At 41.0% G+C, this 19,337-nt stretch overlaps 1 protein-coding gene across 4 annotated transcripts in view; it reads left to right on the top strand.

The window, feature by feature from the left end:
* glcci1a (glucocorticoid induced 1a) overlaps positions 1-19,337 on the top strand; it is a 51,701-nt gene that overhangs the window by 8,384 nt on the left and 23,980 nt on the right. For 2 of the 4 annotated variants that reach the window (XM_072675833.1, XM_072675832.1), the window contains exons 2-3: positions 4,355-4,426; positions 15,258-15,409. In XM_072675833.1, coding sequence (XP_072531934.1) covers positions 4,355-4,426; positions 15,258-15,409 — 224 coding nt within the window. The remainder of the gene's footprint in view (positions 1-4,354; positions 4,427-15,257; positions 15,410-19,337) is intronic. The other 2 variants (XM_072675836.1, XM_072675834.1) reach the window with 1 other exon arrangement.

Here is a 19,337-nt window from a genome sequence, read left to right as displayed (position 1 = left end):
ACTAGAGCTATGGGGGGGGGCTAGGCTACTTTAGGGTGTTTTTGGGCCACTACAGCGTCTGAAATGGACTCTGAGTCACGGTTTCTTTTGCATATGTGAACATGTAAAACAAACTCGGACCCCCTCTAAACGGCCCCTTAAACCCAACCGAACATGGACCCTCTCCCTTGTAGAAAAAAGTGGCCTGGGTACGCTTCGTGCTGTTTCACATGTAGAACCTATAGTTGATGCATGTATTTTGTCTATATCAATCGTTCTGATGGCCGATAAAGAGTCATACTTTATGGACAAAAGTATTGGGACACCTGCTCATTTCTTGTTTTTTCCAAAATAAATTCATCACTTTAGCTGGAGTATCTGTCTCTACTGTCCAGAGAAGGCTTTCTACTAGATTTTGGAGCCTTGCTGTGAGAATTTGATGACGTTCAGTGACAAGATTGTTGGTGAGGTCAAGATGTTGGGTGATCTCCCCCCCTCCCCCATCCCTAACTCCTCCCAAATATAAAGGCTGCAGCACCATCATTCCAGAGAACACAGTTGCACTGCTCCACAGCTCAATTCTGGGGCACTTTATACACCTCTCGTCCACATCTGGCATTGGGCATGGTGCCAATAGGTCGTATTCGTATTCTATTGACAGTACTTCTGTACAGGCACTAGACAAGTGTGTGCGCATTTGCACATCTGTCGGCAACGGGTGCAACTGAAAATAGCGTTCATGCGTTCATTAGAAGGGGTGTTTACAAACCTTGCTTCTGGGAAATGTTGCAGGCCCACACTGCAGCAATGTGACCATTTTTATCCATGATTCGGCATTACATAGCGGGGGTCTGGGGGAGTTTTGCTAAAGAGGACCAGAAAAAGAACTACGATGTGAACCCAAACCACACTAAGGTCATTTGGGTTTTGGGTTTGGTTCATTTGAAAAGAGCTACACATGAAAACACCCTTAGATGCTCATCCTAGGCGAAGAGTTTAGAAACAGGTCATTTTAAAAGCCAGAGCCTTTAAAGATAAATGATCAGATTGTGTCAGCTGTGGTTTCAGCAGCAATGGTCATTATGGTCAAAATGGTCAACTCACATAAAACTTAAAACCGCTTTGACTGAAGTGCTGACCTGTTTTTTTCTTCCTGGCATAAATATTGGCTCCCGTAATAGTTGACCGAATACTTTTTTGCTTCCATTTAGGGTCTCATCCAATATGTTGTTTTTCTTAAAGTTCAGAAGATGTTGGTGTTCCATGGATTGGTAATAGAAGTTGTTATTAGGATAAATTGACAATTTTTAATCTAACTTTATTTTATTGTACAATACAAGCCTCCTGATTTGGTACCGGCAGCCATCAAACTGTACCTTGAACAGACTGGAGCAAATAAAGAACTACTTTCAGTACTGACTTACCCTACATAAAGTAGGATAGAAAAACAAATAAGCAAGCCCGCAATGTAGACAGACTGTCCGTCCTCTGAAAATATCACTTCCTCTTTACTACAGAATTGGGTAGGAGAAGTCTGTCTGCACAGATTAGCTCAAGGCTAGAATTGTAGCTCGAGGCTTGGGCATTACTATAAAACAGTATTATCAAATATTAATATATTTAGCATATGGCACATTTTCAGCCACTTTTATTATTTTTTTGCATTTAACAGCGCTTGTGTTTTACTAACAGAATTATGATCTTGTGAATCATGACACCCCTCACCAGCACATATTACCGGTTCAAAATTCGATATCAGAATCTTTAGTGGGAAACCAATGGTATCGGTATTGATGGCACGTGTGTATTTTAAAGATGCAGTTTGTTTGGTTGACCCAATAATCAACATATCTGGCATAACAAATGAACCACTGCTGAGTGATACAACTCATGACCAATGTGATGTTATTTTATTGCATCTTCTTTCTGTTGTGTACTTTTTCACATGGACTGAAATTCATATAAAACCATAGCAAAGCATCAGTATGGTTTTACTTGGGCCTTTTTGTGTATGTGTGTGTATGTGTGTGTGTGTGTGTGTGTGTGTGTGTGTGTGTGTGTGTGTGTGTGTGTGTGTGTGTGTGTGTGTGTGTGTGTGTGTGTGTGTGTGTGCCACCGTACAGGAATGAGTACAACAGCTATTTTCGAAGTCATTTCAGTAGTAACAGCAGGATGTCACACTCCCAGAGGAATATATTTCTCTCTCTCTCTCTCTGTTTTTCTCAGATTTGCAGAAGCGATACCTGTATTGATCTTGTGCAGAGTGCATTTGAATGCAGTGCCGTGTAAAGGGCTGTACAGTTCACAGTGTGAAGTTGGTCAGGATGAGTGTAGTCTGCTGTTTGCTGGACTGTTGACATGGCTTCACGGTGAAGTTTGAGATTTCATTGTTTGTTGCCATGGCTGTTATTGCTGCCTGCCCTAATTAGCACGCCACGGTGAGCACAGCAAGGCTTTCCAGGGACGGGGAGTTGACAGCCACTACAAAAATGGATCCGCGTTTGTGTCAGCATATCTCGGCGTGCCAGTATTGATTAGTTTGATGGTCCTTGTGTTTAAAACCACCACCCCCCCCCAACCCCACCCCTGCAATTTACCTTCCTGTTTTGTGCATCTGCGTTTCTGCTTCAAATACGGCTGCAGAGTAAAGCCATGGTTATGCTAGGCTTCTGTTCCCTTGGTTTGAGTGATGGGATTCACTGTGAAGAACAGTTTTAAGTGCAAAACTTGTTGCATCCATGGCCGATAGTATGCCTACTCTGGCTGTGCTGACCTCTGAAGTGGTGGAGCAGCTCTGGAAACCCAACGCATGACTGTTTCTTCCTCACTGGCTTTAAATAGTCTAACATAGGAGCGAGACTGCACACACACAGAGTCAGGAATCAGAATGATCATCTTTCTGTGTTTTTACCATGTAGTGAGTGGTGAGTTAGCCAGCATGCTAATCACTAAGTGTATGGTGCTGTATAGTGATGAGTATATAAAAACAGGCTTCTGGTCCAGCACCAATCATGCCCATTTTGCAAGGCAACGCGAACTGCATGTGTAACTTAGAGTTAAGCCCTGGCTAGTAATATTACAGCATATTGCCTTTTTGTTATGGGCCGGCACTGTGTGTTGTGCCCTCTTCCTTCATTAACCATCATTAAACACTTCTGGACATTGTGCCATAGCAGCCCTTCTGTCAGTTCAGCCCAGATGAAATGGCCTTTGCTAAGCCTTGGGTGCTCAACACACTTTCTTGATTTGCCCGTACTCTGGCATCTCTTGGTAGGTTCTTACCACTGCTCTCTCGTACAAGCCTTGAAGTTTGGCAGCTGCTCATATCCACTGGCCCATGACCATTCAGTTCCTGTCCATCATGCGTCCCAAACCTTCATGTGCGCTGCTGTTACGCAGACCTGTCACCATAAAATAACATTAAAAAAAAATAATAAATAAATAATTTAAACACCTCATTGTCTCAGTGATGGTTGCGCTGGATGATATTGTCATTTTAAGACAATTTTATGGTCTTAACCATAATCATGTAATGATAGTAAACAAGCAAAATATTGAAATCACATCCTTTTTAAAGGGCAATTAACTTTTAGTGAATATTTCCGGAGTGCGGATAGTTATTTTGGCTAGTTGTGCACTCTGAGCACTGGAGGGGATGATTGTGTTCTAGATGAGCTTTAAGTTAGTTGGCTTTCCACTGCTTTTAAACAAAATCAGCATACGACTCATTCATGTTAATGGTTATTTATTTTATTATTTTTTTAAAGTCTGTTTCATATTTCCTTTCTTTTTAAGATGATAAATGACAGCTTACAGGAACATTTTTGCTTGAACATCTTTTTTTATATATATCAATAAATGTATATTACAATGGTTTTGGACATTTTTAGCTATTGTAGAGTAAGTACAGATATTTCAAGATTGAAAAATTATTATTTTTTATAAATATAAATTATAAATTTTAAAATTTTATAAATTTTATTAATAATTATTATTGTAACAAATATTAATGCAGAAGCATAAGTAGTAGTAGTGTTACAGCTTGTGTTGTGCTGTAAACACGTTCCTAAATAATTCCCATAATTCCATAATTCAACCAAACACCCTTAAGAGTTTCCACTCCATCAAGTTTGAAAATGCCCATGTGATCCAGTCACCTTTCGATCACTTGGTGCATCTTAATGGGTCATAAAGACCCATTTAGACCAATCATAAAGCATGTAAATAATAGCTAGCCTAACTGTAAAAATACTGACACATACTTCCATCGAAATCTCAGCATTCCCCTACAGTTGCATAGGCTGGCATGTGTGCCGTTGCCCTTCTCAAACGAGTAAAAAGACGTCGCCCATGAATGTTTTCCTCTTTTAAACAGGAGACTGCAGTCGTAGACAGATTGCCGAAGACCCGGGTGCACATCAGTGTCCCACCGCGCTAAACCGGCTGGGTGAGTTGGAGCCCCGTGAAGACGTTACTGTGTTTTTGAGGGGGGAAAAGTTCACATTTGCATATCGCCTGTATCTTGGTTACGTTTTGTTTCCTTGTGTGAAACGCTCTCTGGAGCCCAACAGGACCCCGGGTGTGCTGGATGTTTAACAACAGCCTCTGTGTTTCCTGCTTTCCAAATCAGCTTCCACATTTGCAACTTTGATGTTATTGCATTCGACACGTTCTCCACTTCTGCTAGCTGTGTTATCAGAGCTTTATGAGGAGCTGGTTTGCGTGTGGTAGGATCTGACTCCCAGAGAGTCACAAATGCATGTCTGTGGAGAGAATCTGTCATCATGCACATCTCCATATCAAGAGGTGGTGTTTGCAGCATGCACACAGCTTGCATTCATGCTCAGTAGTAGATTAACAATGCATGTGTGTTCATGTCTGATACAGTATCAAATATTTTTTTTTATGTTTGTTAAAAAATGTTATTTATTCTGCAGTGCTGTAATACACAGATTTCCATGGATGTTCTCCCTAGGCTTCAGGAATCTTCTAGTGAGAAATTAGTGGTCTTTCAGGAAATGGGCAACTGCAGATTTAAGATTCACAAAAGTAAAACATTTGAGTCTCGTACACTATATGTCCAAATATTTGTGGACACCTCTTCCAGTGAACGCATTCAGCTACTTGAAGTTGCACCGATTGCGGACACAGGCAGAGCTTGCCTAGTCCCTGTAGAGAAGTACTGCTGATAAAACTCTAGAGCAGATAAACATGAACCTAATGGCACTATGCCTAATGCCAGCTGTGAGCTACAGGGTTAAAAAGACCCCCAGCATTGAGCTGTGGAGCAGTGGTATTGTGCTCTCTGGAATGATTGTGCTCCATCCAGTACTTTTGGGATGAGTTGTTTAGTTTTCCTCACCGGAATAAGATCTCAGATGCAACTCCGTCTGGGGTAGCTTTCCAAAAAATGTCAATTTTGCCCGCAGCAGCTAAGGATCATGTCTATTAATGGAGCCTAGCGGACAGCCGATTGCACCGTGCTACAGCAACTCTAAAGTTCAGAAGTGGATCAGAACCTCAGAAAAGCCAATACCCGATCTACTAAAAATGCCTGGATCGGCCCCCGATCCAGTGACTCGGGACATCCCTAGTGTATATCCTTCACAAATTTGACTGGATGTTCTCAGTAGGCATGAGCTTGTTAATGGTATAATCAGAAATCGCCAGGAACCACATCTATCACCATGGCTGTAGAAGTGGATGGCTTTTCAGGAAATGCACGACTACAGCTTTAAGATTCAGAAAAGGAAAGTCTTTGCATCTTAATAATTTGTGCTTTCGTTTAATGTATTATCCATGTCAACCACTGGTCCTCATCTACTGTCCAGCTTCAGAGATTTCTAAAGCGGCATGGGGCACCATTTTTAAAACTGTTTCGCTGCGTCTCGGAACATTTTTCCTCCTGATTGACAAAGTTGTTGAAATCTAGAACAAATGTCTACAAACAATAGGAGGCACAGTCCCAGAACGTTCTAGACCAGAGGTCTTCAAATCTGGACCTTTTATCCTTATAAGTTGTCAGTCCTAGATTTAGTTCTAGCTGGGCGTTAAACTAACAGTTCATGTAATTGATTGGTTTTGCACCGATCAGGGTTGACAAAGTCCAGGACTGGCAGCTGGGTTCAGAGTTCAGGTTTGAAGACATCTGTTCTAGTCAAACACTGAAAAATGGTTCTTCAAGGGTTCTTCAGTAAAAGTCTATGGATCTGTGTAGAAACATTGCAACTGATGGAACCATTTGAATGGGTAACTGCTTGTTCACCTGGATAAAGACTTCAGATTGTTGATCCTACACTCCTGGACACTCCTAGACTCCTGGACTCCTTCTCATTTATGCAACTGTCTGTTCAGCCAATCGTGTGGCAGAAGTGCAATGTATAACATCTTACAGATAATAAATCTCAATTGAAGTGGAACATTTGCAGGTAAAGAGTGGTTTAATCAAACCTTTTCTCAAGTTTCTTTCGTCGAGTCAGTAGTAAACCCATGTGTGTCTAACCATTTTTACACTTCTTAAGAAACCACTATCACTGAGGTGCTTTGTTACAGTTCAGTCGCTGAAAAGGTGTGTCATTTTTATTCGAGTCGTGAGCACCCACACCATTAAATGCCAAAGACCATCTAGCCCTCTGCCCACCCACACTTTCTCTCTGTTCACCCGGGCAGGGATCTACTTAAATGTCAGCTATCTCTCATATGGTACTAGGACAGTATAAAAGCCTACTTGCGGCACTGCTGGGTGGGGGTGTGACGGGCGGGCTGATGCAAAAGACATTTTCAAAGAGCCCGGTTCACAGGAAAAGACATTTTCTGTTTCTCTGTGAAATAAATCTTCATTGTCGTAAACAATGAAACCTTGTTCGTTTCTAAAAGCTTCGTTGTTTTTTGTGTTGTCACTAAAAATGACCTATGTTCCCCTTTTCAGGCTATAGCAGTTTAGCTCGACTTATTCATTTTCATAGTGTTTTAGGTTGAATTGCTTTTTGAACAAGGCCAATCAGAATAGAGACTGTTCAGTACAGTAACAGCACATCCTTTTGCGTTTTAGGATAAAACATAACATAATGTTTAGGGACAAATAATATTTCGACTGTGTGCTACCGAGAACCTGGCCATGCGATACGCATCACAATTCAGGGTTACGGTTCAGTTTATTGTGATTTATGGCCATTTTTATTGCAAGTTTTTTTTTTTTAAATAAATCTAGTTTTATGAAAACTGTCCCAAAATTAAAAACAAACTGTGTAAAATAAACATGTCTTTTTCTGCAGTCAGAACAGTGGGGCCTAAAGACTGAGTACAGCACTGCTATGCTGTCTAATGGCCAGTTTTAAACTCAAGACAAAGTGAACCACTGTCTGCTGCCAATATTTCCATGTAAACTATTCATTAAAAACCAACATTGTGTTTTTGGGAATTGAGGTGGTGGTGGCGGTGGTGGTGGCGGTAGTAGTAGTAGTAGTAGAAGTAGAAGACACTAGTGGTAAAGTTATGAAAGAAGAGGATGTTGAAAACAAAACAAATTTGGGATATGGGCCCTTTAAGAGAGTCGTAAAGTTAGTCTCTCCCTCGCTCTCACTCCCTCTTGTCCCTAACTGTGAGGGTTGCTCTCCGGTACTCTGCTCTGAGGACTTTTGGCAGGAACTTGCGGCCCTCTCGCCATCTGCTCTCAGGAAACCGTAAAGGGGGAAAAAAAGTCTGAGAGGAAAGATGTCCAGTGCCAAGGCTGTGGTACCAAATGCCATCCACATTCAGGGCTCCCCGCTGTGAAGCATTTGGGCCAGTTGGACAGAAGGCCAACCCAACCTCAACCACCTTATGTGTAACAAAAACATCACGTGACTCAGCACTACTCTCTCTCTCTCTCTCTCTCTTTGGCATGAGCTGAGTTTGCAGGAAGACTAGCCGGAGCTGCTGCTGTGTTTGTTGTTTTTTGTGCCCCCCCACTAGTGATTAAAGTTAAGCAAGGCTCCTTTTCTGTCGGAAAGCTGTAAAACAAACCTGACGCTCACTGAACTGTGGTGGATATTTTGCTGAACTGCACTAAGTAACTAAGCCAGGGAAAAGTTGAGCAGTAAGCCACAAGGATGTGTGTTAGAGGCTCATAGCTTTGATAAAAGGAAGGTTCTTGTTGTGTCGGCTACGTATCAATATCAGCTGATTTTCAAAGTTTGGCATTGGCCGATATTTCTAGCTGAGCCTAAAAGTTGGTGGGATTATATGGTCCATATTTAGGTACTTGCTGCAGCATGGTGAAAGGCCCCTCAGTCACAGGACCCTACAGTTCATCATTCAACCACTAGCTTGAGCTCCTCTTGAGAGTACATCACTCAGCCCAGTACAGTGAGTATCAGAACAGCAGAACTAGCGAACCCTACTAACCAGAAACCCCTCTTGAGAGTACATCACTCAGCCCAGTATAGTGAGTATCAGAAAAGCAGAACTAGCGAACCCTACTAACCAGAAACTCCTCTTGAGAGTACATCACTCAGCCCAGTATAGTGAGTATCAGAAAAGCAGAACTAGCAAACCCTACTAACCAGAAACTCCTCTTGAGAGTACATCACTCAGCCCAGTATAGTGAGTATCAGAAAAGCAGAACTAGCGAACCCTACTAACCAGAAACCCCTCTTGAGAGTACATCACATAAACACATAAACAGCAACTGCTTGGTTCTCAAAAATCTCACAAATACGAGTAGTCTACTTGCACTTGACAAGTTGTGAAATCTTCTTAAGACGTGTCCCACATTAGGATGCCTGATTGGAGGGCTGAGTGTGAAATGTTACAGGACAGGCTCATTTCAAAGGTCCTGACCGGTGTAACGTGTGCTGCGGCACTTGCTGTAATTTGCACACCTGCGTTTACTCCATGTTTGTCACTGAACTGTCCTGAATGAATCGGTGGGTTGGGTGTTATTCAGGGAGAGCCAAAAACGAATGCACTTTTTCCACTAAAGGCCTGCTTTACAACATCTCTCCCGGAGCCGAGTTTTGTCATCGTCCACTCCACTCCAAACACTGTTTGCTTTCAGGAAGTGTCCTTTAGCTAGTTCCTGAGTGCGAGGGATGAAAAGCCCAGTAAATCAATGGAAGAGAAAATGAACTTTTATTTTAATGAATGGGTTTGTTAAAGTGAACTTTGCTGCATGTTCTTCTTGCTAACTTTGACCCTCACAGACTTTTGGATTTCAGACAAAGGCTGAATTCATCATGATGGCCATGGCTAAAACTGTCCTCTGAAAACACGCATATAATCCTCTGCGTTTTCTCCAAATCGCCCTGCTTGTGGCCGTGGCAGCGCTCCATTTTCCATGCTGCTCCATAAGGTCACTTGTTCACCTTTGAGACATGAGCTGCCTTTCTTCTCTTCTCTCTGGTATCTGCCAAATTTAGCATGTTCTGATGGGCCCTCAGGCTAGGTTTGGGAAGTATGATGATGATATTTTGTCATTCTTGTGATTTAATTATGTCACAGTCCACTTTTTTGAGCATCTTGTGGATATTTCCAGTATAGCAATATAACCCCTAGGTTAGTTATTTGGTTATTGATCCTAATACAAAAGCTATTATGAGTTAAATGGGAGCTATTTAAGGTTAGCATATTTTGTGAGTCCCACAGGGTTCAGTTTTAGGGCCAATGTAACATCTTTGTAAATGAGGGCGAAAAACTCACCTTGAACTTTAGACCTATGGACAGAGTTTAATGAGTTAATAGTGAGAAATATTTAGATCGGTTTTGCATTAAACTACTATACTAATGTCACTAAATTATATTTTTAATCAAACCTCAAAATCAAAACAAAATCCTGAGGTACAGATTGCACAATGTCAGTATGTCATTTGTCGTATATTTGAAGTACTGTGTTATTACATTCTGCCCATGGTTTTCAGGGTCTGGTTTTAGTTAGAATAGTGACTGTAGACTAGAATGTAATGTCTAAAGGTTCCAGCAGACAAGGCAATGGATCTGGCTGCAAAGCACACTGATTACACCAGCCAAACAAATTCATTTTTCAAACGCAAGAATGAGGAGTTTTTAGGAATAAGGACTCTTTTGGTGAGTCTGGACACTGTTAGCAGCTCAGCAAATTAATAAAAAATAAAAGCCGGAGAACAGCCTGTGCTTCCGTTAAATAAAAATTACACAATTTATTTGTCTGATGTGCCAAATGTTTAAACAGTTGAATTGTTTTCCGGAAATAAATCTGTTCTTGGATAAGGGTTTCACACAGGAGGAGGTCCCTGGCTGCAAAATGTTGAAGACGGCAGTATTTCACTGCAAAATAAATAGAAAAATGAATATTATCTGCTAATGGGAGGGGGGGCGTAATATAACAATTATATCCTCTAGGGCTGGGTGATATGGTAAAAATGCTACATCACAATATTTAAGACTTTATTTAAGACTTTTTTTTTTAAATATATTTTGCGATACGTTAACACACCACATGTAATCACAGACAAAATACAAACGACTCTTCAGATACTCTAATCACACTGTTAGTGCTTAATAAACACTGATCAGCTGCAGGTTTCATTACTAACAGTATCCTTGATATGCTTAGAAAAGCATATTGTTATAACGATAATCACAATATGATTAAAATATTGTCAAATTGCCAGCTCTGATATCATCCTAGAATTGGCCCCATGTAAGAGAAATAAATACCAGCTAAGCCTGTATTATTACAAGTTAGAGCATCTGTGGCTGTGAAATAGTTGAGCTAATTGTTTAGCACACTTCTGATGCACTAACCACTATGGAGGTGCAGTATGACTGCATCGATATTATCATTAGCATGATAACTCGTGTTGCAATTTGCTGTCCTGAGTACATCATGTGCATCATCAGTACACCTCCACATCACTGAACAAGTGCATGTATCATTAAGACCGATTCTTACAGGAACTCATCAGTGATCAGTAACTGTATGGTAACAAGTAGCTGGTTGGATGGAAGACCCTTGTGCCGCTGTTGTACTTGGTGGTCTTACTTGTTTATATCTTCAAAGAGATACTCTAAAGCATTTTATATCAGTCAGGTCCAGTGAATACATGCGTCAAAGTCATGAGGTGTTGTGTCTTTATGAAAGGAGTGGAAATAGGAAAGGGTTTATCATTTATTTTTTTGCAAACTTTAGAATAAGAAATGTGGTGCATAATGTGTATGGTGAAAGCATTGTGATTTTAATAAATAGTAATAGTGAGGTCTTGGGTACGGTTTCCTTCTTATGACCTATTGCAGCCGTTTTCACGTGAACTTGGGGAAAATATCTGGAGAATCAAGTCAAGGCCTTATCTGAAGTTGCCCTCCTATACATGTAGTGTACCGCTGGAGATTGTCTGTATCGGACGTGTTCAAACAATTGTTCTGTGTGGTTTAGGCAAAGGGGTAAAGTCTGGAAAAGTTCAAGATTACAAATTATTATATTACAAATATAATTTATTTTCAACAAGTGATTCTGCACAGTGAAATAGTTCACCACCCTAACTCAGCTAAGCGTTCCTGCAGGGTCTTGACAGTTATATGGAGGTTTTGAGTGGGGTCTCATCAGTACTCTTCTTTTAAATCTCATTTTGACCTCCACAAATCCCCTAAACTGCACTGCAGAAGCGTTTCTTTTTTACTTTTGTTTTTAGACCTTCAGACAGTTGCTTAGCTGTGTTTGTCTCAGTAAAAGATTTGAAGAATCAGAATGTCTAAAGCTCTGAAATTGAATTCAGCTTTTATGTTGTGAAAGACGGAGGAACTGTGCATTTGAATTTGCTGAAAAAATATTGTTTAATAATTAATTAGCTACAGAGGTTGTACTATTTCTCAATTTTAAAATGACAATTTGGAGTAGATGGCACAAACGTTCACACATCACTGTGTATCTCAGTTCCTTAAAACCATGCTCAGATCTCAGTACGACATAAAAAAGCTTCCAGCACGCTCTTTTTTTTTTTTTTTTTTTTTTTTTTTTTTTTTTTTTTAAATCACTCAATGATGTGAAGTTCACACCACAAGAACGTGATGATAAGGTAATTGCAGTGGGCCTGCAAGTTGCAAAGCATTTAGCTGCTGAGAAGACAGAGGGTGTTGAACTTAAAACAGCCTGCTGTGTTAAACCACCATCACATATGCAGTGTAATCAACTAGTCAGCACGGAGACGTGAGCAGAGCCAAAACAAAAGAGTTATTTGGTCTTCAGCTTAAGCTGCTGGAGGAGGTATTCACAGTGAGCTGCGAACACAAGCCCAAAATGTGGACTGTCTAGGAGGAGTGACCCTTTCATATCCTATTATTGGACTGGCTTGACTTTTAACTTGCGGTATGGTGGAACAGTACACTTGGTTGTTGGATGCTTCAAGTTGATTCACTGGGTTCACGGTTTAACATTCTGAGATAGAACACCATTCATCATACTGCATCCACAATTCAACATTATTGGGTGGAACAGTACACTCTGTCCACGTTCTAGGTTAATTCACTGGGTTTAAATTCCGTGTTCTTTACACTCTAGCAAATTCTAAATTGATCTACACTATACTGGGTTCATGATTCAGTATTGTCAAATGCAGCTGTACACTCGGCCCTTATTCGGAATTGATTCGTTATACTAGGTTCATGATTCAGTATTCTCGAATGCAGCTGTACACTAGGCCCTTATTCCGAACTGATTCGTTATACTAGGTTCACGATTCAGCATTCTCAGGTGCAATGATGCACTTGGCCCACATTTCGAACCTATTCACAACACTGGGTTTAAGATTCAATATACTTGGGTGGAACGATACCCTCTGCCCACATTCCGAAAATTTTTATGGTACTGGGTTCTCGATTCAACATTCTTGAGTGGAACGATGCATGCACCCTTGTTACAAATTGATTTGTTATACTGGGTTAACGATTCAGGATACTGGGTTTACGATTTTCAAGTTGAACAGTGGCACTTCTTTTATGAAATACCCTCTAGAAATTATTGACAGCTACACAAGGAAGATTTGAACTGCTATAGACAGTGGGAATATTACTTTGATTTTAGAGTTTCAGTGTATGTTTCAAAAACAACAAAGGAGGCGAGAAAACTGAATTTCTGTCGGGTTAAATTACAGTAAAACCTACAGTGATTGGTTACATGACTCACTTGCATATCGCAGACTTTCAGTATCGCAATACCGATGAACAAATGACGCATTAAGCAGTCCTGAGTCGACTAGGTGAGAAATGGATGGACGTGGGGAAAACTGACAGGCAGTGCTTTGTGTGGCGGTTGTTTTGCGGTGATGGTGGAATGCGGCTCTGTTAGGTCATCTTTAGCTTGAGGGTGTAGAGCTGTGTTTGCCTCTCTGGGTCTTGCTTTTCATGAGAAGCCAAGGGCCGTTTTCTTTCTGCAGCCCTGTTTACACAGATACCTGAGGCTGAGTGGGGAGAGCCATAAAGGTGATCTGGCTCCTGCTGTGTGTGTGTGTGCACAGCTCCGCAGATGAGCGCAGGGGCGTAAATATTGTCGTTTCCATGGTGGAAAAAGCAGGTGCCATGTTTAGGCTGCCAGTGGCTGAGTGCACAGCCTTGACCCACATCCACTCTGCTTCTCTAGGAGATGAGGGAGGCATCCAGTGTACTTTTGGGTTGCCTTCAGAAATGTCTGTCTCTTCCCCAGGGGTAAAGAGTAACATAGCCTGTCCACAAAGACACACCAATTCCAATATTATGAATACAGGGCAGTGGTATTCAGCAGATTGGATTGGATATCTGAGAGAAATTAGTGTATCCAGTCTGATCCTGTATCAAATCTATAGTGAAACTGCGCACACTCAAACTGTGTGATGTGATGTTAGCTGTGTGTTTCTTCCTGTGGGGTAGTTGAGTGTTTGAGTGGTTTGAACATGTTGGCCTAGTTTTAGGTGCTCTTCTTAAGTGAAGCGCTTCACTGAAAAATGGCTCATTTTAAAGCATGGAGTAGCTTTGATGGGAGAGCTAATTGGATCTGTACTAAAGATTTCAATAGTAGTACAACAAAAAAAAAAAACTACTAAAATCTAGAAATAATGTCTATTTAAAAACATAAGAGCTGACCTGGAGTGTAGAGGTGAAATTAGCAAAAGTGCAGAAGAATGTATTTAGGCATTTTAAGGTGTTTTTGGTATAAAAAGAATAGGTATGTGTCTTTGGTTGGGGGGAAAAGTAAAAGTGATTTTAGAAGCCTGTTTACAACTTGTTATTTTGCCTTAGAATGAAATGCACGGATTTACACAGATTTATAGTGAGCAATGACTTATTTACAGCACTATGGTGATTTACTGTTGTATAGTATAACCCAGGCTAGTAATTCTAATTTTGCAATTATGTCCAAGTCTTACCAGATGGCGTTTCTGTCTGTTCTCCGGGTCCACTTGGTGTCCAGTCGACATGATGTGCGGTTAGTTGGCTCCCCTTGGCCGTAAATACCAGCAGCACCACTTGCTCTGGAACCTCCTCAAAGCAGTGCATCTTCCAATCCACCCCCCACCCCCCTCCGGCTAGTCGGTTCTTGTTAGCTTTAGCCTTCTTCGCCTCATTTCCATATTCTCCAGAACTATACATGAAGTTTAGCCTCAAAGGGCTTTTGCAAGAGGTTTGGATGTATGTAAATTATGGGGTTGGAAATGTAATCAGACTGTTGGGTTACAACAGGTTAGGGGTTTTGAACTTGGCCTGTTTTGCTGCGCAGTTTTGATCATGCCATAGTTTCTTTGGAAGGAGGACACAGCAGTATTTGAGATTCTCTGTATTCTCTTCCATGTACCGAATGTTGTTCAGCTGTGCGAAGATGCAGTTTTTCATTCTAGGGCTTTCATTTATTAAAAAGTATGAATATGTACCGAAGTGATACAGATATCTGTATTTTGTATTGTAGGACTTTTCAGTGTTCTCTGTGAAAAAGGGTTCTTGACTCATATAGCACAAACATTTGTCAGAGCAGGTTTGTCTAGCAGCCCATCCTGCTCTTGTCTTAATTCAGGCATGTTGTGATGCTATCCATCACCATTAAGCGTGTTCCTGACGTGAAGACGGCAGCTGCACTTGCAGGATTAACAATTAACCGTACGGTTGTAACGAAGACACAACCTGAAGCCTATAAAACGTACAAATTGGGTGCCATGTGTTCTTTGCTATATTGCATTTGATTGCGGCTTAGCAGATGCGTTGGAAGTCATGTAACACCTTTGTCTTCTTTCTTTTTCCTTTCACTCCTCCCCTCCCACCTGTTCTCTCTGCTTTCTCTTTCTTTTCCCTCTCTGTGGCAGTTGAAAGGTCGAAGGCCCAGCAGGTGCGGAGTGCAGGCACAATCAGACGGACTTCCTCTCTAGGCGCGATCACCGGGCCCTACCTGACTGGTCAGTGGCCGCGCGACCCCCACGTGCACTACCCCTTGTGTATGAAAGACAAGTCCACGCAGGTAAGCACGACGCACAACCCTGCCTGTACAACCCCGAGCTTATCTGTAGGTGTGTAATCTTTGGCCCCTGTCTGGGAGCCTTCTCTTTTCATGCGTGTTTGCTAATGTTGGGCAACCAGTGATTGACACTTACTTACACTGCTCCTTTCTATGTTTTGTTTGCTGTGTGTGTGTGTGTGTGTGTGTGTGTGTGTGTGTGTGTGTGTGTGTGTGTGTGTGTCCTACTTACATCCATTATTTGAGAATATTCTTAAAGCAGCCTTTCTGTTGATGCCATTTATTGTGCACAAAGCAGAAGTTTCCGAAGTTACTGAAGTCTCTAGAGAGGAAAACAGTGACATCTGTGAATACCACGTTTCCTATTTTACACTGGAAAATGTGTGAAGCCTGTATTGTAACTGGCTAGAATATAAGCAGTGTAGACACTGGAAAAAAACCCAACTATATTATTATATAAATGTGTTTGAGACATGTACTATACGGACAAAAGTATCCAGACACTCCCTTTAATATGTGAATGAAGGAAATTCAGCACCACTGTTACTCTCCCACCAATACCAAAATCACTCCTAGACTCCTAGATTGTGGTGAATAATATCTGTTACATCTGTTGTTGTACTGTGTTACAGCCCTCTAACAGCCATGCATTCCCAAGCGGCAAAAAATAAACAAGTGGGTTCAAACTAGTCTAAGCACGGCCTTACGTACTTGCTGCATGACCGTATGCTGACAAATTTTGTAAGCATTTTAAAACTTTTTTTTTTTTTTTTCCCTTTCCTTCAAGCTGACTCTAATGCTAGGCTATCTGGCTAGAGGCTATATAAGGAGCTACTGACATTGGCTATTCATGTGGAAAAAATAATCTTCTAACTGTTTAGCACTTAGCCAAGACTACGTATCACTATATAGACGCAATGATTGGAACACCTGCTCATTCCTTGTTTCTTCTGAAATCAATGAAATTAAAAAAATAAAAATTATCCTCCTGGAGTAACTGTCTGTGCTGTCCAGATGTTGGAGCATTGTAAAGAGAATTTGATTGAATTCAGTGACAAAAGTGCTAGTAAGGTCAGGATATTGGATGATCACCACCTAACCTTATGCCCAACTGCCCAACTCACCCCAGAAATATTGGATAGAGCACCACCCATCGCTCCAGAGAACATAGTTCCACTGTTCCACAGCTCAATGCCCCTCTAGCCCACGCCTGGCATTAAGCATGGTACTAATAGGTTCATATTTACTTGCTCCAGAGAGTCTTATTCTACTTTCAATACTTCTCAACAGGGACTATACAAGCTGTGCGTGTTCATGTGCGTGTTAAAGTGCACCTTAAAGTAGTCGAAACTTTAGAATGCATTCATTAGAAGAGGTGTCCACAAACATTTGGACCCAGTAGTGTATTAGAGGATTATGTAGCTGTTGAGTGTTGTGCATTTTTGCATCTAGGTAGCAGTACTGGCTTATGTATGTAGCAAGTAAGCTTGAGGTTTCTTTAGATTCCAGCCTATTCTACTTACACTAGCTTGGGTTGTTTTCTAAATAAACAGCGAAGTGCATTTGTACAAAAGTTAAGCTAAAATCCATAAATGTAAATGTGTAAAACTGGTATTTGGTCTCTGTTTGGGTTCTATATCAGTAGCTGGTGCATTATCTGTTGATAAATGGGACACTTTAATTAGTATTATCAGCTCTGTTCTGGAAATACAGCTTGCAATGTATAATTTAGCAGCTTATTTTTAGTTAGTACTGCTGAGTATTTCCCTTCTTTTTCAGCTCTCTCAAACGAAACATGGTGGATAATATCCCAGCCCTACACAGATGATTAGGGAAAAGAGTTTATGCTAAGTAATGGGAAATATTTACAGAAAATTCAGCACTATATAAATTTGAACCAACCCGACACATTCAAGCGTTTGAAAGTGTTTTAAAAAAAAAAAAAGTGCTAAAGCCAGTAGGCTACATTCTCAGTCACACCCTATTGATTTCTTTTCTGTGTGTTGGAGTGTCATGGCAGAATGAACACGGCAGGATCACATGGCATCATATTGAGCCTCTCTTTGTGTACTCTGATGAATGGAGGATGTTGGTGGCTCAGGTTCAGGTTATCAGCACAATGTAGGGCATCTGGACTAGCCGCTACAGGCGCGCTGCATCAGTCTGCTGCACCTGCATCAGTCTGGTACGAGAGACGCTGTTAGATATTGTTTCTATTGTTAGTATTTGTCTCCTAATTGAAACTAAGGAGGCACCGATATGGAGTTTCTGGGCTGACAGCGATGACTGATTTATTGTTGTTGTAAGTGATGCTGATACCAATAACCAGTAATTACAAAATGTATTCTGCATTTTAAAATTCATGTTATAATTCCTAGATGAAGTGCAGTGTATGGAAGCCTCTGAAGATGGATCATTTGGTTCATTTTAAATGGCCATGATGTATCTAAGTACAATGGGGATCGCCTTACCAGCATTTTTAAAGCTATTTGACACCTCTGTACTCATTTAATGACATTTAACTGACAACTACAATCTACATAAATTAACTACAAACATTAATTACAGCAAACAAGCAAACTAATAAGCACCATTTTGTCAATGTTTATGTAATTTTACCTCAGAATGGCATGGCAACTGATGCTAGTTGGAATAAGTCTTATGTGGCGTTTATGTCTTAGGATTTGTCTGTTTCTTAACCTTGCAAATGTTGCGCTTTAATAGTGTTACCATGACGATGCTGATAATTATTGAACTAAACTACTCAAGCTGATGTTGGCTAAATGGTGTATATCCTTTAGCTGATGTTTGCTAGATGCTAACCCTAACCCTAGAACATATACTACTACTCTAGTTGATTTTTAGCTAGTTGGTAATGCTGAGTTCTATTTGAGATCTTTCTGGGATGTCAGAATTCCTGCGATCCAAGTAGAAAATATAAAATGCAATGCAGAAGTCTGATTTTCTGCTCGAGAGAGCCTTTAATTCCAAGATTAAGAGTAGTAAAAGCTGTAGTTAAAGCTATTGTAAAGAATATCCTCATCAACATCCAACAATCTGTTGGACTGAATTGAATATTTTCTTAAAGAACCGTTTGGATGCTTAAATGGGTTCTTCACATTATGTGTGTAGATGCTTCTATATAGAAACTTGGTTCTTTATTATGGTTCTATATTCTGCCAGTAGGATTACGAGGATTACCTTTTTCAGTACTATATGGGAACACCTTTTGCTTATAGCGTACCAAGGATGTAATAGAAGCTCATTCCACACCATTTATGCATGGCTAAAACATCACAACTGTCTCAACCCTTGTGAAGTTGAGACATACTGTGTCTAACACCACATCTAAAATTTGAAAATAATGTGCAATGACACAGTGCAAACTGGTTGGGTATAAGCTTCCGCTCATATATAAATAAGTAAACGTCAGACACCGAAATGTCATGCTGTTCTACCATATTTGGAGTAAGTGGGGAGATTTTCTGACCAGGCTGTTGTTTAAACAACTCTTAAACCCATGCAGGTCAGATGTGGGCAGGTGCTGACTTCACTGAAAAGGTGGTTTACCCTCACCTGCCTCCAGGTGTGTACCTGGTTACTGATCAGCGCACTCCCACAATCCCATTTGCCACCTGTTGCCTCTGTCAGAGTGAGATTTAGCACCTGCTAGAGTGCACTGTTTTTCTAAGGGCAATGACCTTTTTGACCCTCGGCACACATTAACCAGGCTCTGCCTACCGGCCTCACAAAGCCCTGATTGTGGCAGTTTGTGCACTCGCTCCTGTTCTGCAGACTCCCAGGGTCTAGTTTTTAGACAGAGGGTCTGCTGTCAAAATGCTTTCTTCTTCCTTATCTCCTTCTCTCCTTTATTAGTCTCCTGTTGCGCGTCATTTGACGGCTGTCGGCGAGCCGCCTCTGTCCCGCTCGA

This window comes from Salminus brasiliensis, chromosome 3 (assembly GCF_030463535.1).
Source record: "Salminus brasiliensis chromosome 3, fSalBra1.hap2, whole genome shotgun sequence".
In the NCBI taxonomy this organism is placed as follows: domain Eukaryota; kingdom Metazoa; phylum Chordata; class Actinopteri; order Characiformes; family Bryconidae; genus Salminus; species Salminus brasiliensis.
Note: the sequence above shows the minus strand (reverse complement) of the source record. Positions and strands in the feature narration are given on the sequence as shown.